The sequence below is a fragment of the Peromyscus leucopus genome, chromosome 22 (assembly GCF_004664715.2).
Source record: "Peromyscus leucopus breed LL Stock chromosome 22, UCI_PerLeu_2.1, whole genome shotgun sequence".
NCBI classification, from domain to species: Eukaryota; Metazoa; Chordata; class Mammalia; order Rodentia; family Cricetidae; genus Peromyscus; species Peromyscus leucopus.
In genome coordinates, this window is record NC_051081.1 from 35,302,755 (window position 1) to 35,328,344 (window position 25,590).

A 25,590-nucleotide genomic window follows, 5' to 3' on the forward strand; every position below is an offset into this window, starting at 1 on the left:
GGACATGTTTCAACTTGGCCACGTAATGGCAAGCCTCCTAGACCATCACTTGAGGTGCCCTTGCCAACTCCACACGGTGCTGGCCACAGGTACCTGTGGGATGATGAATCAGACACAGCCCTTCCCACCATGGCTGTTCCTCAGGGGGCCTGGGTCCCTTGTAAAAAGTGTTTTCAGAGCCCAGAGTCCCCCAAAGTTGCTGTATTCCACTTGCCATCCACTGTCCCATTTAGATTGGACGGTGTGACTTTATGGGTGCCCTGAAACACATGCCCTGGTACCCCCTACCTAGCTGATTGGCTGGGTCAAACCCTGGCACATCTGTGAGCCTCAGACCTCTTAACTACCAGAAGGGGTGACAGGGATTTTGTAAGGATGGCAGGGTTGTTTTTTTTTTTTTCTGCTCAGCAGGTGCCAGCCAGAGGCAGTGGGTGGGCATGGCCCCTCCCAGGCCTCCCAGTGTCCTCGGTATAACTGTTCTCATAGGACACAAAAGTGATGCTCTCTCAGTGCCACACGTATTGAAGCTGCCTCTCTGTACCACTATTCCCAGATCCCTTGTCGCCATAATGACCAAGCAACTATCAGGGTACATATGGCCCATACATCCATGTGTAGAGTACACACCACTTCCCTGCCACCCCCATGGCTGTGTACTAATGGCCAGTGGTCTATGCTCCTTGATGGATGACCTAGGCACCAGTACAGCGGCAAGGACTCCATATGTTGCTTCTGGAAATGCATGCACCAGTCCATTCTCAGGGGGCTACTCACCAGGCTGTGAGTACACGGTCCCCACATCCATTTTGAAGGAGCCCACCAGGGTGCCGCTTCGAAGCAGGTTCTTAGAGTGGATCACCTTCCGGGTAGAACCACCAGCAGCCAGTCAGGCTGGGTGAGGAGAAGTCTTTGGGGGGGGGGGGCGGGGGGGACGGGGGCGGGGGCAGGGCCCACTAGTGATAGTGTTAACGCTGTCTTTCTCAGGACCCACGTTTCATAGTAAAGCGGGAAAGGTATTTGGCAGGGGCCAGGCTGGTTTGTTTATAAGAGCATCAGCCCCTCCCCCAACTGCTGTCATGTATGCGTGAGTAGGTTTTACGCTGTGGCGAGAGGGGGCCAGTATCCATTCCCTGCTACCCTTTGTCCAGGTGTGCGTCCAGCTGTGCGTCCAGGCACAGGACTGCTGTGTTATGAACAGCATGTTACGGGGGCATGTTTCATGTTATGAACCAGCTGAAGGGGGCAAGAGGGGGCCAATAGCCATTCCCATCTACCCTTTGTGCATCCAGCTGTGCATCCAGGCACAGGACTGCTGAGCTATGAACAGCATGTTACGGGGCTGGCTGTGCAGAGATCCACCGTAAGTCCCGCTGACGGCAGCTGCTCTCCACTCACCGAGATCTTGATGATCTTGTCAAACATGACGTCAGGAGAGACGTGGAAGTCGAAGACGAAATACTAGAGGGGAGGAAGGACCCAGAGTGAGGCCACTGCCGGCCCCTCCCTCCGAGCGGTGCCGGCCTGTATCCCACCATGTCCCCCATGAGTCGCAAAGCTCACACGAGCCACTGGGTTCTGAGAGTCTGAATGGGTGAGAAGTAGAGCCCCATCTCCTAGGTTGGGTCCTCTACTCCCAGGGGATGGAACAATCTACTTCTCAACGTGATCCTAGATTCAATTGCTGACAGGCTTGCCCAAAGACATTTGTAGATGATATCGTATGGGCTCGCACGCAATGTCGCCTGAAAAGAAAAAAATGAGTCACCAAGTGCTGGCATCTCGAATGATTGGTGATGACACTCAACCACTGGTGCTATGGTGTGGAAGTAAGTCTCTCGCCCCTCTGGATTCTCCGAGCTGTTTGAGGCTCAGGGTAAATTTCGATAAGAGTACCATCTTAGCACTTATATCTATACCTGACTTGTTTCGAGATGATCAGTCATATTCACTCATTTGATATCTATAGTCTGGCACTATGAAACAGACAGGCTCTCTATGGAATTTGCCAATAATGATGTAAAAAGTTTCTTTACTCAGCTTTGGCTTCTCCATTACTTAGTATGTCTTCACATTCACCAACAGTTCGTCTGTCTTGTTCTTTTTCCCTTTCGTGTGGCTGCTGTACACGTACAGCACGCTACGTGAGGTGTTAGAGATGATTAGTGGGTATATGGAGATAGCTCTGAAACTATGCCTTAACTTGTCTACAAAGTCTAGCATGAAGCGCAGGAGAGCTTCTGAATCCATTGCTATGGGTTTATCTGCTGTGACTCATTTGGTTCCCACTTATCATGACAACTTACAGATAATTAGACTACATATTCATGTTGCTTCCTTGCTAGAACCTAAGCTTTGTTAGCCTCCTAGGGTGCGCAAGTGCATTCACCTCCTTCTGTGTCCTCAGCACCTGAAAGATAAATGGCATCGGTATAGTATTAGATACAGATCTCAATGAATAGTATCAAATCTAAGCTAGTAATAAGGTCTGTAGGAAGATTCGCAACATGTAGGGAGAAGAACACTTGCGCATGAATGCCACTATCATTTTTCGAAGTACATGAGAGAGTGACTTTGGCGAGTAGGCGGATAATATGGTCAGCGGTGGGTTTTTGGTCACTGAGATAGGATGGTTGAAAGCACGAGACACTTGGCAGGAGATACAATTCAGTAGGAGGTTTTTCATCATCATTCAAGACTAGGCTGATGATCTAAGAGTAAATAGTGAAAAGAGCCTGATTATTATTCATCAGTCACATGCAGATGAGCGCACACAGGAGACGCGTAGTATGAATCATCTCGTCAATACATCTGAATTCTGAATACCTTAGACATAACTCTTTGATGAATAGAAGATAGAGACGAGTCGCTAATGGGGGTAATTGTCAGTCACTAATGCAGCCAGCTAGCAATGAGATGATGTAATAGCCGGAGGTCTGTTTGAGGCTACCGTAACTGTTGCTCGGCCCATCTCTGGCAGTGATAGATCTGACTACGGGTGACTCATCGGCCATACAGAGTGGCGCCCATATAGACTACCTTTGTAGCAGAAAGCTGGGTGTCGTGTTGGAGGAGCTGGATGGGAAGCGCGTGTCTCTTTACGAATCCTTCAGCTCCTAACCGGTTGGTTACCGCTGGCCACTGCAAATCTCATTGATAAGATGAAGTAGGTTAATACTACAAGCATAGGGTGTAGACTAGAGAGACACTAGGGGATCTTGTTGCTAGCCAGGCCTCTTGTGAGTAGGAGAGCAGCTTTGATGAACTTGTGGAGGAACCACAACTAGACAAGGTCAGGATATTGGGACCATGAGAACTTAGAGAGCCAGGCGGATCCGACTACTACTAGGAAAATATACCAAGCATTGCCTGAAAAGCCCGATAAGTCGGATTCATCGTCTGCTTCTATGACCACTCTCTAGAAAGACTAGAGTAGCGGCGTAGTAGTGACACAAGTGTAAGTATAAGGCTATGCAAGCACACGATCCGGTATAAGGAAGCTTGGGATAGAGGAGGAACATGTTTTCTCAGCACGAGCACCGTAGGAGATTCTAACTTGGATCGAGCTGTTCAGCTGAGAGCTGGAGCGACAATCTGGACAGTACCACTGTTACCTTCTGACAGTTAACGCAAGGACGGAGAGGCATGCGTAGAGTTGACAAGACCAGGACTTCATGGTATAGTACTAAGCTTGCCTGTCTTTCGTCCGGCAATGTTGCCAGTAGAGAGCCTGCTCTCATCTCCACATTTAACTTAGATGATTGTAGAACGACAGTTTTGTTTACCTGCTTCCCGGGAGACGATCTGATTCTACCGGAATGTCACTCCCAATACTTTAACAGTTGATTAAAGACGTTATGGATACCATGCGCAGAAAAAAATTCACTGGAATAAAAGACCCATAAACCAGGCTCAAGATCAAAGCCGGCCTAGCCTTTACGCAGAACTGGTGGCAAAAGGTTAGCCAGTACCTACACTTCTCCGCAGATCTCAGCCTTTCTTTGTCCGATAAGAAATAAGGTGAATGCTCAGTGAAGTGGAAGGAGGCAGGTGCTCAGTGCTAGAAGTGTGCAGATCCAATACTATAATGAACCTGATAGAATTCTAGTCTGACTTTGTTCACTGGTGTGGTTCCATGATTTCGGCTCGCTGCCCACTCACCCTTCACCTGGATGGGATGAACAGCCTCGTCTCTGTGGTGACCATACTGCATAGCCTTAGGGCTAATGGTATCATATAAAATGTGAATACGCTATTTGTTTCTTTGTTCTTTTTTTTCCTTATAAGTGTTTTTGCCTCTGTGTGTGTGTGTGTGTGTGTGTGTGTTGTGTGTGTGTGTGTGTGTGTGTGTGTCTGTCAACTGAGGAAGCCAGAGGGAGTCAGCATTTCCTGTGACCCTGTGAGCTCCTAGATGTGTTAGTGTAGTGGTTGACCCTTCCCTATTAGAAAAGGAATGGAGAATTGGACTTGGTCTCAGAAGAGAGGGGCTAGCACGGCACGTCAGTCATTACATCAGTGAGGGGGTAAGACATTCTCAGCCCTCCATGACATCTATTTACTTATCAGCGCATGTACTGAAAGCCCCTTGATATCTGTATGCTATAGTCTAGAGTATTACACCGGTCCTTCCATAAGTCTCGGTAATAGGTGTAGGTTGACTAATTTCGTATGACTTCTATACTACTGCACGCTCAGTTTTTAGCTTAATGTACTCAGTGCACAATTCATGCACATTGATGTAAGGTTTCTCGTTATTTTCTTTCGATTTTATTAACTTCTCATTAGCTCATTTATTCTCACCTGCTTCTGGTTTAATTAATTCCACCCTTACATATACAGCCGCAGTTCTTGTCTTTAAGAAACGTTTCTGTGTTCATGTGTGCTGTGTGTGTGTGTGTGTGTGTGGTGTTGTGTGTGTGTACGTGTGTACAAGGATTTGCATGCAGATGTTGGGAAAGAAGAAGAGGAGAGTAAACTATCACAGTTCTTTCGAAGAAAAATGCTGTTCATAAAAAAGAAAACGGTTGTCAGCTGTTGTACTTGGGTTCCTGAAGTCTGTATATACTCACTGGTGCCACACTGTACCTGCTGTCACTCGATGTCTGCCTGCATTAGTTGAGAGAACTGTACAAATACTCCTCTTCTCTGATGTCCTCACTGTGTGTGTATTCCCTGTGGGAAGTGAAAGCAGGTAGCCATCTGTCAGGAGAGCGTGTCCATATCCTAGCCAGTGTGTTTCCCAACCCTTGTCCTCCATGAGAGCAAAGCAGACAAGACAGAATAGTCGGTGCTCTGGAGAAGAGCTCAGTGGAGCGCAAAATGTCATAGCTCAACCACTTCTGCTGGTAGATGCCACCTAGATGCAGTGTCCTTGCACACTTAGAGAAAGAAGCTTTACTTATGACAACCTGAGGACAACCTACAGAGCTTGATCCATTCAAAACCTCCATAGCAAAATATCTTACACTGGTCAATTTACATTCAATAAAATGGTATGTATCATAAGGATTAGAAACCAAGACCAACATGTGAGAAGACTTGGTGTCTAAGAGAACTTGGCTCTCTGCTGTAAAATAGTTGTTGTATACTGTGGTTTCCCTCACGTGGAGGAAGGGAAAAGATCTCTGCCAGTCCTCTTCCAAAGGAGCTTCTCATTCACATGAAGATTGTGTTCTGTGACCCAGTCACCTCCCTTTGGCACCACCTTTTATATATCATCACCTTGAGACTTGGGTTTCAATATAGAAGCTTTAAGAGGACTCACATACACTGGCCATAGCAACAGTCTCAGCTCCAGATCTCCCATCAGACACAAATTGTTGTCACTTTGAGTATTGATTATTACATCTGTACTACTTTCATTTTTGTACTGTTTTAAGGCAAATATCATAGACTATTCATATACACAGTTACTCTTCATTGTCCACTTGATTGGCTTTGGAATCACACATGGAAACATATCATCTGGGGTCGGTGCTTGAGGGTGGTTGCAGAGAGTTTTAGCTGAGAATGGAAGACCCATCTTGAATGCAGATGGAACAATCTCATGGATGGGGTGCTGAAAACTAAAGTGAAAAGAAAGGAAGACTCCACTGAGCACCAGCATCCATCTCTGCATCCCACAGCAGATGGACTGTGAGCAGCTTGCTTCATAATCCTGCTACCTTGCCATGCTTTTCTCAGTAGTGATGGATTTTACCCTCAACCATTAGCCAAAATTAATCCTTGCTTCCTTAACATGCTTTCTGCAAGTATTGGTCACAACAATAAGTAACAATTCATGTATTACAAAATGTAAAAACCATTTTTAAAAAGTAATTTAAAAAAAGCCAAGCATAGTGGCACATGCCTTTAATCCAGCACTGTGGAGGCAGAGGCAGGACAGAGGCAAGTGGATCTCTGTAAGTTTCAGGCCCTTGGGGCTATATAGTGGACTGTTCTCAAAATGAATAAGATGTTATATACACAAATAATCGATGTTTTTATTAATGTTATCTAATGCTCTGCCTATATTCAATTTTCTGAAAACATCTCTTCAAATATTTCTTTTCCAGCTGGTTTTTTAAAATCAGGATCCAAAGAAGATTCTTTTAAGTAATACATTATACCCTTTAACTAAAATACAGGACTGTTAGCATATCTTAACTTATTATTTAGTGTAACTGAAGTTCTTTGAGCCTACTTCCATTGTCCAGAGCAGTAGCTACGCCAATGACTGAGATAGTCAAAGAAAAAGCCACTCATCTCACTAAAGGTTAATATCACTCGAAAGAAAAAAACAGGAAAGGAAAGCTATATGGATGCTGAAAAGTTACTGTCGTTATGACATAGGGGGTAGTGCTGGAGCTTGGGTATGGCCGTATATACATATACTAGAGGCGATTTGTTGGCATGTGGGAGTGTGTGGTTTTTTCGCAGTTCTTTTTAAAATTCAATGGCAGTTCTCGTTGTAGATGAATAGTTGTTTCGGAATTTATAAAAAGCTGCACATTCTCACTCTAAGGCTGTGCCAGTAGCCACAACGAGATGATAATAGGTGTGACACGATATGCTGCCAAGTTTGAAGGTTACTATGGAAGGGACGCAGATTGAATAGACTCTAGTGAGAACTTGAATAGGCAGAAGAACAGTAGCCGTCACTGAATGCAGCTACAGACTATGGTTTGAGACATTCATCTATTATCTCGTGAGGGCCGAGCAGAAAGAGCCCAAATGAGTATGGGTAGACCTCCTGTCTCTCACGTCACATACATTGCGCGCCATCAGGTTCCTGGTGGCTCCACGTAATGCCTTCGCACTTTCACCACACCTAAGCGTCTTTTTGTGTTCCTTCTCCTTCGCGTGAGGTGCTCCTCTTTTGATTGACAGGTGTCCTGTTTGACGTTTCAAGCGAACTCCAAATTCAGGCACAAGGTGTTCTAGATGGGCTTGATTTACTAATTGGCCGTGACGTGCATATCGGCTACTTGCCATAGGCTAGATGAGATGGACCACATGTGAGGCATCCTACTTTATGGGGGACTGGGAAGAGGAAGAGGGCTCTCTGTGTTAGTCATGGCTTTTCAACTTGCGGACTATGACCAGCAGGAGAAACGCTAGACATGATAAACTAATATCGATAATGTATGGCATATCCTTTAAAGAGATGGGCCTTGAAGGGATTCAGACGCACGGTTGGCACAGCTCCCATCATCTACTTAGTGAATGGAGGAGCCTCGGAGTTCGAAGCTGTCTCCGGTCAGAAGGTTGCTTCCAGAAGGCGGCGTTATGCAGCTTGGTTTCATAAGTAACAAGAATGACTTCACACATTTACCAAGTGGTAAGCGTGTTCTAATGACTGTGTAGGCTTCTAGAGACACTTGGACCTATCTCGACTTTTCTTAAAGTTGGGAAGGAAGGCACTTCCTGTCCTTGGGGTTAATTCTGAGGTGTCGCTGGTGTGCTACAACATTCTGCTCGTAAGCATTTATTTATAGAGTGCCACAAAATCAGAGATAGAATAGACACCCTACCAACTGCCGCACGAAGTAAATAGTGATTATGAAGGAAGAGTGCCATCAGAAAAAACGGGGCAATGATGCGTTATAATAGACTGAGTTTCCATGTCAGACCATTTGAACACAAACATAAATATCTGTAATTTAACATTAGAGGAAAAATTCATTGTGAACAAGGTTCCACCTCCTCCAAGGTTCCTATGGTACAAAGATGCTGCACTAGTATCTTTTTGGCTTGAGGTCACATTGAAAATTGAACAGAAATCATGACTTGTAAGTAATTAGCATGTCCTTTGCTTGCACACAGTTGTTTCTCTGGTGGTTCGCTATGTGGAAGTCAGGAAGCAACTAGGGGAGGTGTTGATCCATAGCGAGGTCTACACCACTAAGATGTATTGAGAGGGTTTGGAAGTTTGATGCTTAGTGAAGGAGTATTATTTGTGATGGGGTATGAGGGAATGCAAGAATGATACCAGCGAAAGCTACAAGATGACTTTGTGCATGTTGACATCGGACATAGATATTAGCGTAAAGAATAACGAATAGGTCGTACAAGACACTCAAGTTAGAAACATAAAATGTATAAGAGAAAGTGAGGCTTTGTGTTGGTCAGATGGTCTGCTGGGGGGTGTGTCTGGTTGTCAAGCAGAAAGTTTCTCCTACATGCCTGTCCAAATTCAGCAGACTGCGCCTCGATAAGTGGCGAAGTTGGCGAGAACTTATCATATTATAGGTGTATAAATGACAATCAACAGTCACTCAGAACGCTCTAACGCGGCTTATTACCCTTTCAACTTGGCTGCTTATTAACTTATTGAATACAACGCACTTAATTCTTATCTGTACTGTATTCAAGGGCCTCGACGAGGAGGTTGGTGACATTTTTCTTAGTGCACTCTAGCATTCTGTAATATGCATGTCGCCTCTGCATCATAGGATCATGACTGGCAACCCTGGAGCTCGTGGTAAGTTACCAGCTGAGCCTGGCTAGGAAATATCACAGTATTCTCGCGTGGCAGCTATGTATGTTATTGTCTGGGATTTGCTTAGCGATCTGCTAAGTCAGTTGAGGGTTCCTACCAGCCTCTGCTGTTCTAGTGGAGCTAAAGGAAGATTCCTGCTTCCTAGAGAACTTTCCAGAAGCAATGCATCCCCATGGCTAGAAGGGTATTTGTGGCGGTCTGGATGGAATAACCTCCATAGGTTCATAGGGAGTAGCATTATTTGAAAGAATTAGGGCATGTGGTCTTGTTGGAGTAGGGCGTGGTCTTGGAGGAAGTGTGTAGGCTTAGGGGTTTCAAAAGCCCAAGCCAGGCCCAGTCTCTCTCTCTCTCTCTCTCTCTCTCTCTCTCTCTCTCTCTCTCTCTCTCTCTCTCTCTTCCTTCTGACTGTTGATCCAGGTGTAGAACTCTCAGCTCCTTCTCCAGCACCATGTCTGCCTGCGATCCGTCATGCTTCCCGCCGCCATGATGATAGTGGACTAAACCTCTGAACTGTAAGCCATCCTCAATGAAATGTTTTCCTTTATAAGAGGTGCTATGTCTTGCTCACGGTGTCTCTTCACAGCAATAGAAACCCTACGATAGTGTTTTTCACTGAAGAGGAAAAGAAAGGAAAGAGACCATCCCTGGGGCTGCAAAGAGTCACAGCAACGTAGAGTAGAGAGGGGGGCTTAATTGAGGGTGAGTCTAATTCCCATGGGCATTTGCCAACACCTGCAAATATTTAGTTGCTACGGCTACGAGGCATTTTGTTATTGGCATTTTGTAGCCTCAGTACCCAGAACTTTCAATCCGGAATTTTCCACTCCAAAATATCCAAATGGCTGAGTTTAAGAAACCCTAGTTTAGAGGAAAGAGACAGGAACAAAGGCAGAGCTACTTGGCTTTGTGCAAAAGAGCACACCCATGACCAGGATGAGGCAGAAGATGAGCGGAGGGGAGGGGATGGTTTCTAGCTGTGGCCAGGAAGTGACATGTGAGGGTAGAAGCTGTGCTCTGGTCAGCCCGGAAGTTTCCATGCTGCCCCATGCACCATGGTCTGGCACTTAGCAAATGCTCCCTCATTTCCGTGAGGGTCCACTCAGCAGTGTTATGAGCCTTTCATGAACCTGCAGGTTCTGAGCCGGGAGAGCAATGAGGGAAACCTGCAGCCCCTCAACCACAAGGGGATAAAAACGTGAAAGAGCCACTACAGCTGAGGCACATTAGTGCTCACAGAGAAGGGCTGACCTCTGACTCGGAAGGCAGAGTGGACTGCCCGATGGCAAGGTCATTTGAGCTGGGTCCCTGCAGAGAGAATACGAGTTTGCTAGGGGCCCCGTAGAGCTGGGAAGCCACGTTGGGAGGAGCAAGCAAGTCGGCTGAAACGTGAGGTACGTGGGTCTGATGCAAGGTGAACCTCCAAGTCGGCCACACGCGGCTTCACCACGATCAAATAACCTGAGAGCCGCTGGGACTCCTCTCCATAGGCGTCATAGGAAAGTGGACCCTTATCGAGAGCGGAAGTTTTCCAGTCAGAAATGTCTCCTGGTGGAAGATCCGAGATGTCCAGCTTGGATATCCTGATTCCACCCAGGGCTGGAGGGCCCTTGAGCAGCGATGGCCTGCCCTGGTTGGGGAGGTTTCGGGGGCAGGGGAACACAAGCTTGGAACATTGTAACCCGTGGACACACATGAGTTTGGTCAAGCTTGAGCGGAAATGCGGAAGTGTTCCTGGGTCCCGCACTGTGCTGCTGGGGGGCCCACAGAGGCCCAAGGATACTCTCAGCTCTCCCCACACATGTCCGGGGCATGGATTTGAGCTAGCCTGGCACCCCTTGCTAACTAAAGTAGACAGACCCAGTGTTCCCTCCAAGACAGCGAGTCTGGGACACCCAGCTTCTAGACACTTGAAATGTGCTCAGGCATTAGGAGAAGGCCTGGCCACCTTCTCCAAACCCAATCACAATGGGGTCCCATCTGGAGTCAATGTGGGCTTTATTCCATCAACAGCTCCCTAGGGCTGTTGGGAAGGCTCTTCCTGACCTGAGGCCTCACTTATCTCCTCTGTAAGGTGGGGAGATCAAACTGTTAAGGCTCTGAGACTCATGAGTGTCCCTGCAGGTGCACTGGGCAACGGAATCCATGTATGATGGGTATCGATGTACCTATGGATGTAGGCGAGACATGGTACCTGGAAGGACTCATTCATGCTATCAGTGGTACCCTGGCTAGGCTGGTATGAGCTGCCCTACCCTCAGGTAGGAATGGTTGGCTTGTAGCCACAGCAGGGCTAGACATGGGTCCACATTGGGGGTACAGAGGGTATGGCACCGCATGCCAGTGTGCTGGGTTATAAGAGGGTGGGTCAAGACCTTGGGGCTGGTGGCTCTGTGCTTCCAACTCCCAGCTGTTCCTGTTCCCACGTCAGTACCTTTCCCACCTGGAGGCCATAGGGGTCACTGACCTCATTGTAGTAAGGGCAGTTTGTGGACTCCTTCATCGATGTGTATTTTTTCTCATCGCCCACTTCCACACACACCACAGGGTCCATGTTCAAGCCCACCAGCTGCCGGGCCTCGATCACTGTGATGCTGACCTGCAGAAGGAAGAGAGAGAGACAACATGAAGTACTGTAGGCATCTTAATAGAGTCGAGTCTTACCAGAGCATGGGATCAGGCAGCAGGACTAAGAATTTCAGGAGACAATCCAGCTTGCAGTCAGACCCCAGGCTCTGGGTTGACTATGGCCCCTGATTCACCATATTGGAATGTCTGTACTGAGAGAGGTGTGGGGGCTGGGTGGCCTCTGGGTCAGTGTTACAGAATTGCCTAAGGGAGAAGAATTGCCAAATCCTGGTGCCAGGTTATATTCCCGATCAATCAATCTCACCCATGTGGAAGAAAGGTCAGGCATCTAACCGTTTTCCTAAAGCCAGTCAGGCATGCCCAGCCCACCCCAGGCAGCCATGGACAGCCATGGACAGCCATGGACAGCCATGAATGCAAACAGCAAATTCTACTGAAACATTATAAACTTTTTTGTGTAACGTGATTGTTTCTTTATAAACTTAGGAGTTGACAACATTGTGTCACAAAGCTAAAAAGTTGTACCCACTAAAAGTTCCCGTTGATTCCTGGGCTCCAAGTTCTCCCTCGTGCCCTGGCTCTGGGGGGGGGGGGGAGGCCTGCCCCGCCGGTTTCCCACCCTCAGAAACAGGCCAAGCTGCTCAGCTCTCCCTGAACTTGCTTTGGGTCCTGTCCAGGGTTTCTTGTTTACACAGGAGACCTCTGACATACCCTGGGCTTTCTGAAAGCTGGCCCCTTCCCAATGTCCCCGCCCCTCCCCTGTGTCAAATTTCCTTGAGTGGCTGGGGCCTCACTTTCTGGCGTGGGTTAGAGTATGTGGTGTGCATTCTCTTGTGCCCTTCCGCAGCCTCTAACTCCCTGGGATCTTCTGTCCCGGGGAACCCTGGTGTAGCTGTCTGTTCTGTCAATAACTATTTAGGGGACACCTGCTGGGGCCAGGCACCGGTGAGGCTGGAATAAACGCCTACTCCTCAGGGATCTTACTATAAAGGAATACTGGCTTATAAATTTTAAACTAGTATATACATCATATTTTAGTTTAGAATATACATAAGAGATCCCTTATATCTTTGTATGCCCATACATATGAAGATATGCATAGCTAAAGGATGCATATAAAGATACATATATGTGAAAAGATGTATTTATATGTACCTATATAAAACTGAAAAAAGAGACATATATATGTATATATATATACATATACATATACACACACACACACAGAGAGAAAGGGTAGGGGATAGGAAAGGGAAGGAGAAGGGAGGGGAGAAGGTGGGAAGGGAGGGGAGAGAAGGGGAAGGGAGAGGAAGGAGTGTGATTTTTTTGATGCAACTGCTATTTTTTTCTGAGTCTTCACTTCAAGCCATTAGCTCCGGCCTTGGATTTGGGGGAGGCCAGTCCCCATTAGGGTTGCTATGGCAAAATAGAAACAGGTACAGATTTTGGGTGGCTGGTCTTGGCGCTGAGCCTCAACCTGACATATGGCCAGGAATGGATGCAGAGGACCCCGTGGGCTCACTGAACTGCATATTCTCAGCTCCAGGCTGAGACCCTAGCTAGAGAGGGTTAAATAAGATGACGCACACCTCAAAGCATCACAGTACTGAACACTCCATGAATGGAGAGCCAGCAGCTTAAGTGGCCTCTCAGACAGAAGGTACCTCTGATAGTGGCCATGTAGGTAGCATTGGTGGGATGCTTCAGATTGCTCCACGGGAGACTTGAACTTGCGTTTTAACTCAAAGCCTCGGGTCGCTGTCAGCATTTCCCCGCTAGCTAATTCGACTGTAAGAACAGCTGTTTGTGTCGCTCATCTGGGTCTCTGGCACTTTAGTTGTTATGCTTTTGAAGCAACTTCTAAATACGATTTTACTCAGGAGGATTATTTTCCGTTTTTAGATAAAAAGAATCCTTACTAAAATTACCATCCACTGTGTTCTTCAAGGTCTTATAAATAGCTCGAGGACCGAGAAAAATCCACACAGCAGAAACGATGCTAGGAAAATAGAAACCCTAACACCAATAAGACCACTGCCAAGAAAGTACAGAAATGCTGAAGGAATACTTGAACTATGTGAGCAGCCGCTTCTATTCTGGGGCTTGAGAGGCCAGAGGGGCTGAGGTTTGAAGGCTTTAGAATCCACGCTTGAAAGAGTTGCAACAGTTACCATTTCTTCAGGGAACCAAAGGAAACAAGGCTAATTAACTTAGCTCCAAGAAGTTGATGATGAAGCGACACTAAGAGTCCTTCTGGAATATTCCTTGCACAGTGGTGCATGGAGTTTTAACTTCCAGAAACCTTTTTATGCAAAAGGTTTAGAAATTCTATTAATCTACAGCTAGCACCCCCCCCCCCCCCCCCCCACTCCACCCTCCAAAGAAAAAGGTTTTCTGTAACTTAGGGCTGGAAAACAGACAAGTACGGTTTTGGCCAGATGTGCCAGCTGAGATTAACTGCCCCATTCCAAGAGGGTGGTTGGTTTTCATGTGTGTATGCCATCTTTTGTCCCCTCCTCTGTTTGGTCCCTTTCCCTGTTTGGGGATTCATTTTTCTGTATTCTGCAGCGGAGCTTAGCCAGCTGCAGTGACCCAGGTCAGAAACTGACAGTCAACAGGGCGGGTAAAGTTTGGAGGAGAGCAGAGGGTTGAAAGGAATGGAGATGGGGGAAGGGACATTACTGGATGAGGATGGTCCCAGGGGAAGCCTGGGGGTGTGAGATAGAGGTGAGGGGCCCGGTAGGGTATGGGGCAGATGGGAAGCCCACTCCCATAGCCTCCCCGATCTCTGCTTCAGTTTTGTGTGTGTGTGTGTGTGTGTGTGTGTGTGTGTGTGTGTGTGTGTGCCCGCGTGTGTAACACTTGCAGTGAAAAGCAACAATGTGGCCATCCTCTGTAGTTGTCAGGAGGGGATGGGCCACCCACTCATCAGAATGTTGAGAAAACCAAAACCATGATGCCAATGGGGGAAAAAAAAGAAGATGCAGGAAAGCAAAGAAACTTCTATTTCACACATAGCCTTTCCAGGAAAAACCAGGGAGCAAAGAGAACCACCGGGGGACCACGTGACCAGCTGGCGCCTTTGGCTACCCCACCATCTCCTGTTGAGGTAAGGGCTAGAGTTCCCAAGAGCCCTCTCCAAGCGATCGCAAGGAACAATGCTGGGTTGAGTTAAAAAAAAAAAAGTCTACTCAAACGTCCTGCAGGACCCCAAGAATAATGACCTGCATTGGGGACTTCCGTTCATGCATGCATCAAGAATGTCAGGGGAGGTTATAGAGGGAAGAGGTGACAGGGGTACCCTTTGTGTCCCCTGGTCTCCATGGCCAGAAGTATGCCATGACCAGGTAGGCAGATCACACTAGTGGTGACCGGGAGGCTGGAGTGGAGGGGCAATAGGAAGACATGGAGGCCAAGGGGAAGGGGAGGGGAGAAGTCCAGCAGAGGCTGGGGGCTTGGGGCTGGCCTGGGAGATGGAAGAGGCTGGAAACGGGAGAAGCCTGAGTGTCAGGAAGAGAGACCAGGGGACAGACTAGGCTCATGAGCATCTATGCTATGAGGACAGCTGCCCGCTCTACTGGGCAGAGTGCACACCCTGGGAGGTCATAGTGGTTTGTTGTCCTGGGTCGCTGTTCCAGCTCTGCCCTGGAAGCACTACCCCCATTGAGGCTTCCGGGAACTGTCATGCCTACGAGGTGGGGCCGAGATGGGAGCCCTTAAGACCTGAGATTTGGATGTGCGGGCTCTCTTGGTTCCTGGATCCTGGACACTGGAGGTAGACTGAGCAGAGTTCCCGAGAGAACACCGCCGGACTGCGCCACACCTTTCCTGGACCCTGTAACCTATCCCTTCATTTGTAAGTTACCCCACAAAATAAACCTCCCTTTTAACTACATGGAGTCACCTTAATACTTCCACCAATAGTTTGTCTCTTTTTAGACACTAATAATTAGGAAAGGATTTGGATGTTCCACCTGCCTAAATTATCCACGGTATACAGCACACTGGCGTCTCTTCCCACAGAGCTCCTTTATCCTTCACAATGGTTCTGACTCTCAGGATCCCACCTGGACCTGACTTCTGCCAGGTTCCCCTCTCATCTCTCCAGTGTAGTGTCCTCTGCTCTTACTGATTAATGGCAGCCAAGTTCCCCAGAGGAGAGAAGTCGCGGTGGGGTTTATATTGGGAGTAAAAATATTTTGCATTTGAATCCTCCTCACTCCCTCTCGCACAGTGGATAAATACATGCAGGTGAGCTGTGAATGGACCTGTCGGGAGACACACAGTGCTGCCGGGTGAAATGGGGTAACTGGTTCCACTCAGGTCTAAAAGACTTGGGAGGGAAAACTACCTGGCCTGGGACATAAAAGTCCCTGGCAAGAAGCAGCTTGGGAGGAAGAAGTAAGTGTTGAGCTAAGAGAGACCAGAAGGGGACACTCTCCAGAAGCCTCGCTACAGAGAACAAGGGGCTCTGACTGCTGTCACTCTGAACCCTGGCTCCAGCCTTGATTTACCCGGGACCCATGCCCCCTTAACTTTCTTGGTTCTAGTTCTTACTGTAAAAATGCAGTTTAAAAAAAATTACATTCAGATGGTTGTAAGAAGGGCACCATCTCCATGGAAACACACATTCAGCCCCTAGCACAGTACCTGGCTTAGAATAAGTCTTTATAATAATAAATTGTATGAACAACGAGTTCACATGCTTTTGCACAGCAGGACCCCGGCATGGTATCTCCGTGGATTTCCCTGATGCCAGCACACAGAAGCAAACCCCCCGGTTTCAGTCTCCCCGAGAAATCCACTAATGCCTCAGGACATCGTGATTCGGTTTTGATAGGTCAGGGGAGGCAACGTTCCCAAACCTCCAAGGGACTCTAAAGGCTTGAGGTTGTCTATAATTTCAGGGGAGCACCATGTGACATGCCACGTGGAGCTATTTTTTAAACACCAGAGAAAAACGGTTACTGGATAGAAACAAACCAAAGGAGGCATTAAGGGAGTCAAGGTGAATCCTTGGGAAACGTGACCGGGCATATGAAAAGTAGACGATGCCATTTAACCCTTTGTATTATTACCTGAGGGAGGTGAGGTGGGGTTGCCTATGCATAAGGGTAGTGAGCACGGGGCTTGGGAAATGGGCATCAAAAATAAGGCTGAACTCACATCAGTCTCTGACCTATAACTGGTCCTGTTACTTCTTAGGGGGGAGTCTGGAGTCACGGTGGGTCTCTGGGCCTGTCTTGAGAGATGCTTCCTCTTGCCTTTCTCCTCATTTTGTACATAAGGCCTAGGTGTTTCCAGCTTGTATGTATGTCTATTGTGAGCCATTCTGTTAAACTCTGTATCTCAGGCTGGGAGAAGAGCCAGGGTCTGGGCCTGCAAAGTGGAGGCCACTGAGGTCTGGGTTGGCAACCTCCCCCTCCCCCCCAATGACGCTTAGCCCATGTTCTGCCTGGGCTGTGGCTACACCCACACCCCTCCTGGTCAGGCCTTTTAAAATTTAGAATTAGAAACAAGTAACTACTAATCTAAGGAAGTATAAAGACACAGAAGTGGGGAAATCACTCCTATTCTTACTGTCTGGAGATAATTATTTCCAGCATTAAAATAAACTGGAACAACTTAAAAATATACCCACCATTCTCCAACAGCTCGTCCCTGAACTGTCTGAGCGAGTGTGTGTGTTTCTTTTGGTTTTTCCCAGGCTCCCCTTTCCTTGGAATCTTCAAGAAGCTTTGAGCAGTGCAGAGACCTCCAACTCTTCCTTGTGTTTGCACCTGCCTTGATACTTCTAAGAAAGCCAGGCAGAAGCCGGCTTTGAGAGTCAGCTTATGATGCTCTCTGAACCCCTGGTTATTACATGAGTCTACCATTCACACCTGGCAGGAACATCCCACTCCAGCAGAATCTGTAAGACCCAGACATCTGGGTGTCCACCCACCTGGTAATCCATGGGCCTCCCAGCACTGGGCTCCATTTTAATGTCTGGCTTAGACCTGAGGAGGAGAATGCACTGTCAGGGGTCTATGTGAGGGACGGAAAAGCCAGAGGGACAAGATTGTGGTCTTCAAACACTCAATTCTGCCAACAGAATTGGGGGTGGGGGTGGATGTCCTCATTGGCACTAACGAGAGGACTAAGCAGAGGCAGGAGGGACAGAGAGATGGCCACTGGGTGAACAGAGCCACATGTCAGCTCTATGTTTTCCCTCCACCCTCAGGGGCTTGAGGACTCTGCCTCTACAGGCTTGAAGACAGGCGAGAGGCCACCCAAGGACAGTAGGAAAGGACAGGGTTGGGAGAAGCTGCTCGTGGGCTCTGATTTCTCTGCCCCCAAATCTCAAGCCTGACAAGTCGGTCCTGCCTGGCAGGAAGGACTGTGGCAGGTGGGCTACAGGCCTCTATCCCACTCACCGCTTGTTGGAGACATTGCTGGTGAGAGCGGTGACAGAGGCCAGAGACACCGAGTCGGGATCCAGCCCGTCCCCCAGGCGAATGGCCAAGTGGTCCAGGTCCTCCATCTCCAGCACGGCTGGCTCATCTGGGGAAGAAGAAGGGTAAGTGGGTGGATGCAGGGCTAGGACGGTCTCCTAGGAAGGAGAATCAAATTCAGGCCCTTGCTTAGAATGCTTCTACCCATACAATTCTTGTTCTCTTATTTATTTGTTTGTCTATCTATCTATCTATCTGTCTATCTATCTATCTATCTATCTATCTATCTATCTATCTATCTATCTATCTATCTATCTATCTATCCCTACCTACCTATCTATCTATCATCTATCTATCTATCTATCTATCTATCTATCTATCTATCTATCTATCTATCTATCAAGGCAGAGTCTCACTATGTAGCCTGGGCTGGACCTCTCTGTAGACCAGGCTAGCTTCAAACTCACAGAGACCCAGATGCCTTTGCCTCCTGAGTCTCGGAATTGAAGATGCGCACGGCCATGCCAGGCTCTATCTAACATTACTTCTCACGATGTTTTCATTGTCATTATGTCTAGTCTTCTTACTTTCTTTTGTAATCTTATCCGAATGTAATTCTCTTATTCAAGTCCATTTTCCAAAGCTCCGAATATCCTTTGTGGAAGAAAGTAGAAAATACCCTGAGCTTACTACATCCATCTCAGGACCAGGGCTAACTGTTAACGGAGAGGGCTGCCCTCCTGGGTATGAATCCAGTGGGATGAAGTAATGATTTGGAAAAGCCATCATCCAGAGATGGTAGGTTTGGGGCTTGGCAGGCAGCTGTACCCGCTAAGAAGAGGGCAGCCGAGCCTGCTAAGGAAGAGAGTTCTAGGGCCAGTGGGACACACTGGAAAGCCTCGATGTTGGCGACACATAGCTCCCCTCTCCGCCCACGTACCCCCTATCGTCCACCCGTCCTTGTCTCCTCCCAAACAGCTGTCAGAGACCCTTCCAGCCTCCTTTCTTAGGAGGGACCAAGCACGAGGGTCACTACTATAGCTCTATAGGCCCAGTGCCCTCCCTCTAGAGACAAGCCTGGTGGCAGCTGCCCAGTGCAGCCTAGCATGTTTCCTTGCCACTCTCTAATTAAAAGTCTCTGGGCTCCTGTGAAGTTAAATACTCAATGTAGGGAGGAGCTGATTATCATCATATTCTGCCGCCCCCCCCCCGCAGAAGTTCTACATCCTATGCTTCCTTTTTCCAGGCCAGCCAATGGGAGTCCAAGTCCTGCCCAAATGGCTGTGGGAGTGGCCAATGGGAGGTGGGGAAGGAGGGCCCAGCCTAGGGCGGGTTTAAAAAAGATGATTGCCGTGGCTGATGGAGTTGTGTGAATGGTGGGCAGGGCCACGATGCCTACCTTGTCTTTGGGGCTCCTCTTTGTGGGAGCGAGTCTTGCCAAGTTTCATGGCCGAGAACACACTCCTTCCCGCTCTGTAAAAGGGGGACCACAGAGTGAGGTGGGGGTGGGGTGGGGAGAGATAATGCATGCAGGAAAAGCACAAACACACAAGAGAGAGTCCCCGGGGAACTCGGAGAAAAAGGAGATAGAAGCCCCGGGCCTAACCGACTTTTCCCAAGATACCTTCCAAATTAGGGGACAGGAGCCCTGGAAGACATAGAACACAGGACACTTCCTCCCTGGCACCTTCTTCCGGTTACTGAGGAGCAGGTGGGAATCCCAGCTGACCTGGGAAGTGGCCCGGACTGTGGCTGGGTCTTAAGCTTCCCAGCCTGACCTCAGTCTCCTCGGAGCTCTGAGATCTGCCAGGTTCCTAAGCGTTCTTCCTGTCCATGCACCCCAACTAGAGCTAACCGGGAAAGAGGCCAGGTGCCCAGAGACAGCATCAGAGCAGATAGAGAGGTCTGGGTGACTCGGAGGGACAGACTGAGGTTGAAGATAAGGTGGGAGCCATGGAAGCCAGCTATTCAGGTCTCAAGGGACTTTGGGATGCAGAATCTACTTTGTCTTATTCTATTCTCTGTCTCAGAATTTCTTTAGTTCCCAGGGAAAAAGGCCTTTCTCTGATCTTGATCCCCCGCCCCATGCCTTCCTACTGCCGACCACCACCTCTTACCCAGCCCCTAGAACCCATGGCAGACCCCAAGTTCCTACCTCTTCCTCTGGTGTGGTATGGCTGTGTGCCGAGGCAAAGGGCCTTGCAGTCAGTGAGGCTGAAGGAAGGGGTTAGGGGTCCCCACAGCCCTTCAGTGATGTCCCTGCAGCCGAGCCTGAGGTCCCCCGAGGCAGGAAAGACCGGGAGTAGGATCCGTGGGGGGTAAGTGTAGTATTCCATTACCCCATCCATATTGTATAAGAGGGACACCTGACTCCCCGCATTTCCCATTCTCCTCCTCCTGGGTGTGGCTGCCATGCTGCGGGCTCCCATGGGGGGTAGGCACAGTCGCATTCCTAACCTGCCTCCAGCAAAGCCCCCTGACACAGAGGCTTGGGAACGGTATCTAAGACCCCCAGATTTTTGCTCTACAGGCTCATACACTGTGAGGTTGGAGGAAACCTTTCTGTCTCTACGATGGCCTGGACACCTCGAACCCCCCCTCTACCTGGGATTGGGGGATCAGCCTCATCCCCAAAATCCGGCCCTATCTTAAATCCCGGACACAGAGGGAGCCATGTCTGTGTCCTGTGATGGATGGGTGGGCAGCGGCCATTCCTTTCATGTGTTTGTCAACTCATGGATGTGTTCGTTGATATGCTAGAAACAGATGAAAGGGGGGGGGGCAACCCTGATCTGTCCATTCCCCTGGGATTGTGGGTTTAGAAATGAAGGGAGGGACGCTATGGAGGAAAGCTGCTGTCTTTGGAGTTATGATCATTTAGCTCAAGTTATGGTCTTTGTTCCCTATTCTCTCAACTAGCAATCTCTCTCTCTCTCTCTCTCTCTCTCTCTCTCTCTCTCTCTCTCTCTCTCTCTCCCTCTCTCTCTCTTTTGTTATATGTGGTATGCATGTTCACCTCTGTGTGTGAATCACAGGGGTGCACATACATATGAGGCCAGAGGTTGATACTGGCTGTCTTTCTCAATTGCTCTCCACTTTACCGAGACAGGGTCTCTTGATGAACCTAGAGCTCAATGACCAGGCTAGTCTAGTTGGCCAGCTTGCTCCATGGGACTCCCTGTCTTCTCCTCTGGGGTGTTGGGATTGCAGGTGGGTTGCCAGGCATGACAAGCATATTGTCCACTGAGTTATATCCCTAGGTCCCTCAACTTCCAATGCCATTTCTGTCTTAACTATTGGCTCTAAGCACAAAATAGATATGAAGATGATCGAATTTCAAAGGGTATTTGCCGTGATCCAGGCTTAGCCTATCTGGGACTTTATTTCATTTCTAGATTTTGGTTTTGTTAAAAGTATTTAAGAAGCGCCGGGTGGCGGCGGCGGCGGCAGCGGCGGCGGCGGCGGCGGATGCCTTTAAACCCAGCACTCGGGAGGCAGAGCCAGGCAGACCTCTATGAGTTCGAGGCCAGCCTGGTCTCCAAAGTGAGTTCCAAGAAAGGTGCAAAGCTACACAGAGAAACCCTGTCTCAAAAAAAAAAAAAAAAAAAAAGTATTTAAGAAAAAATTTTAAATTACATTTATTTATTTACTTATTAATTTATTTAGAGAGAGTGTATGGAGACTTGCATGTTCCATGGCTCATGGGTGGAGGTCAGAGGACAACCTTCGGGCATTGACTCTCTTTTTCTACCGTGTGGGACCTAGATATGGAACCTAGGTCGTCAGTTCTGGTGGCCTCTTTTCCTCCTTAGATGTACCCCAACCCCGTCCCCCCATTTTTTTTAAACTTTGAGACAGGGTCTCATATAACCCAGGCTGGCTTGAAGTTTGCTGTATAGCCTAGGCTGGCCTTGAACTCCTGATCTTCCTGCCTCGGCCTCCCAGTGCTGGAATTAAAGGCGTACACCATCATACTCCACTGGTAGGAATTAAACCTGGGCCTTGAATGATGGGCAAGGACTCTATCACTGAGCTACATTAAAGGGAAGTAAATATCTCTCTCTCTCTCTCTCTCTCTCTCTCTCTCTCTCTCTGTCGCACACACGCACGCACGCACGCACACACGGACACACGCACTATATGAAGTGGCCAAAAAAGAGATCCAATTCTTGAATTCTTGAACAAGAATTGTGGGCCCGTGGCTTTCCTCATGTTTCCTCATCGTACCCAGCTAGCAATTGTGAAGGGCGTGCACAGGTATCTCTTCATTCAGCCAGGGGAGAGCTGCAGCACAGAGAGGAGAACATCATCCCAGTGTCCTGTAGTACGTGGAACAGTAGAGGCTGGAGCCTGAAGCTCATGACTCCCAGGCCTGCGGGAGTTCCACTGTCCTGGCTCCACTGCTGCTGTGGTCAGGACCTCTCTGAGCCTGAATCCCAAGGAACACTGGGGAAAGGCACCGGGACCACTGCAGCTGTGGCTTAGGGACCGGTGTCATTTGCAGAACGGGATGTCATTGAGAAAGAGTCCTCCATTCAAAAATGACCCAAGCCTCAACGCCTTTTGCAAGAGACTGTGATGAGTGTTAAGTTGCTGGTGACATGCCATCGAGCAGATCAGTGAGTTCATGAGAACTGGTGATTTGGAGGTGGGAAAGGGGTCATCCTGCCTGGCTCAGCCTGAAACACCCTGGGGGGCTCTCTCCCCAACAAGGGGCTTAAAGGGCAGGGTAGCTATTCCTAGAGTCTGAGTCTTGTGCCTGTGTGACCTACATGATGCCGTCACCATGGCAGCCTGCTCTAGCTAGAATCTCCCCACCCCAGGCGGGGTGGTGGTGGTGGGGGTGGTGGTTCTGAGATAGCAGCACTGAGTGCTATGTGGGTCAGAAGAGGTCCTGCTTACAGAAGCCAGCTGCTCTGCATCTGGGGCTGGAATCTGGGCGGCTGCCAGAAGCCCAGAAGGGCTGCATGACTTTCTAAAGCTGGTCCCATATAGCCACTTAAGTTCGAGACCCGGGGTTCTCTTAGACAGTTATGATCCTTTTAATTAAAGGGTCACTTTATTCTTTAGAATGCCCATTTTGGGGAGTAAAAATTGAGACTTTTAATGACCATACTTAAACCCAACCACCTCTACTTTACCCCGAAAAAAATTCAAAGGAGAAGACCTCCCTCCTAAGACTGCATCATGTGACCACTGAAGCAAGCAGGCTCACTGGCAGCACCACGTGCCTGGGGATGTCTCAAAATGGTGTGTTTGTTTCCTGATGGAAAGCTCAGATGTGCGCAACGATGGGCACCATCCCCACAGTTCTCGGTCCAGGCTCCACACCTCTGGTACCTTCTACACTGATTTTTAGTTGGTCTACAGTGTGGTCATTGCTACTACTACTGTACTTTGTGATTCCCCACTTGACACATCAGGAAATCACTATAGAAAAGGCCCTTTCTACTGTGCCGGTAAGGAAAGCAGCGCATGACTTCTCCAGGCAAAGGGCAAAGAAGGACAATTTAAAAAATAAAGTTAGTCCGGGTGGTGGTGGCGAACACCTTTAATCCCAGCACTCAGAAGGCAGAGGCAGGTGGATCTTTGTGAGTTCAAGGCCAGCCTGGTCTACAGAGCGAGTTCCACAACAGGCTCCAAAGCTACAGAGAAACCCTGTCTCAAAAAACAAAAAAACAAACAACAACAACAATAATAATAAAATAAAGTTAGGTTCATTAGGGCACTTTAAAAATTATCAACTTACACTGGAGACAGATTTTTAACTTGTGATTCAAGTTTCTCTTTTAGAAATTAAAATTCTGCATCTCTTCTAATGGGGTTCTGCAACCATAGAAGGTGGGATGGAGTGAGAAGCCGGCCCTGAAGCAAGCCGGTAGTCAGCTCTGTGAGGAGAAACCCTCAACCAAGTGAGTCTGTACTCATGGGCACAGTGTGCTTGAGAAATAAGAGAATGAGCGCCTTTTCCAAGGGACTCTTCCTAAATGACACCTCATTCTACAAATGACCCTGGCACCTGGGCCATATCCACGCCTGCAATCGCCTGGGCTGAGTGAAACCTATTAACAAAAAAATGAACAAACAATAGCGCAAAAAAAAAAAAAAGGGGGGGGGGCTGGTGAGCTGGCACAGTGGGTAAGAGAGCTTGCCACCAAGCCTGATGACCCGAGTTCAATCCCTCGGACCCACACAGTGGAGGGGGAGAACTGAGGACCACAGACTGTCCTCTGACTTCCATATGCACGCCGTGACAGGGGCACATGCACACATAAACAAACAAACAAATAAATGTAATGAAACAAAAACATCAACAAAACCCTGCATACACAAAAATACAAACAGACAGAAAAGCTTGACAATTGGGGAGGTGAGGATAGAGAATCAGTGGCTGGGTTCACCATGGTCAGAATGATATATCTAGACTGACAGTTCTCTAGAGAGAAGATTTTTAAATCGGCAGGTTCATTATAACCCCTTCCTTCATGTATCTAGCAATTCCCTCACCTTGTTCTGTGGCTCAACTCAGAAGTCTGCAACTGTGACTTTGCCATGTACACAGGACCCAAGGGTGGAAGCTATATATTCATTATGACCTGGGGACATTCAGTGAGGGAAATCGAGTGGCCTGAGTGCTTCATTGGTTTGCTCTATGGATTATTCTGGAAGCTGTGACTTAGAAGGGTGTGACTACAAATGAACTACAGACTGTAGCTCTTACCGTCCATCCAGGGCTTCTACTCCACAAGTACCTTCAGCTGGAAATGTCAAGGTTCATCCACTCATGTCTCAGGTAGTCAGGATACATGAACTATCCATGTATCCATGAGAGGCAGGGTCTATACTGTTTCTTTGCATTGTTTGTATGGCCAGATTTTCTCATCAGTCCTTGCTTGCACAGCCTCTAACTCAATATCAAGCTGGCCTTGAACTCCTAATCTTCCTGCTTCAGATGCTACCTGTCCCCACAGTGACAGGTAATTTTATAATTTTTTTTTTAAAGATTTACTTATTTATTATGTATACAGTGTTCTGCTTGCATGTATCCCTGCAGGCCAGAAGAGGGCACCAGATCTCATTACAGATGGTTGTGAGCCACCCTGTGGGTGCTGGAAATTGAACTCAGGACCTCTGGAAGAACAGCCAGTGTTCTTAACTTCTGAGCCATCTCTCCAGGCCCAAGGGAGTGGCACTATTAAGAGGTGTGGTGTGTCGTGTCGTGTCCGTGTCCCCCCCCCCCCCCCCCCCGCTCATGGCCTTGTGCTAGCTAGGCAAGCACTCTACCACTGAGTTAAATCCCCAACCTGTAATTTTATAATTTTAAAAGTGTTTTCAACTGGGTTGAATTTCAGTTTGTTTTGAATAGCTTCCTGTATGGGTGAAGACAGGCTGACTTAAATTTTTGTGTGTGTATGTATGTGTGAATTTATTAATTTATTATTTATTCTTTTAAAATTATTTTATGAGCATTGGTGTTTTGGCTGCATGTGGTTGCAGGGTGTGGCCAAAAGCACAAAAATCACAGAGAGCCAAAGAGAGGGTGTTGGATCCCTGCGAACTCGAGTTGCAATAGTTGTGAGCTGCCATGTGGGT

General features: G+C 48.1%; 1 protein-coding gene across 1 annotated transcript in view; it reads right to left on the bottom strand.

Annotated features, from left to right (window-relative positions):
• Otof (otoferlin) overlaps window positions 1-25,590 on the bottom strand; it is a 106,941-nt gene that overhangs the window by 26,440 nt on the left and 54,911 nt on the right. Inside the window, exons 6-11 of the mRNA XM_037198077.1 lie at window positions 19,397-19,470; window positions 17,980-18,106; window positions 17,508-17,562; window positions 11,442-11,573; window positions 1,396-1,458; window positions 775-859 (exon numbers count right to left, since the gene is read on the bottom strand). Coding sequence (XP_037053972.1) covers window positions 775-859; window positions 1,396-1,458; window positions 11,442-11,573; window positions 17,508-17,562; window positions 17,980-18,106; window positions 19,397-19,470 — 536 coding nt within the window. The remainder of the gene's footprint in view (window positions 1-774; window positions 860-1,395; window positions 1,459-11,441; window positions 11,574-17,507; window positions 17,563-17,979; window positions 18,107-19,396; window positions 19,471-25,590) is intronic.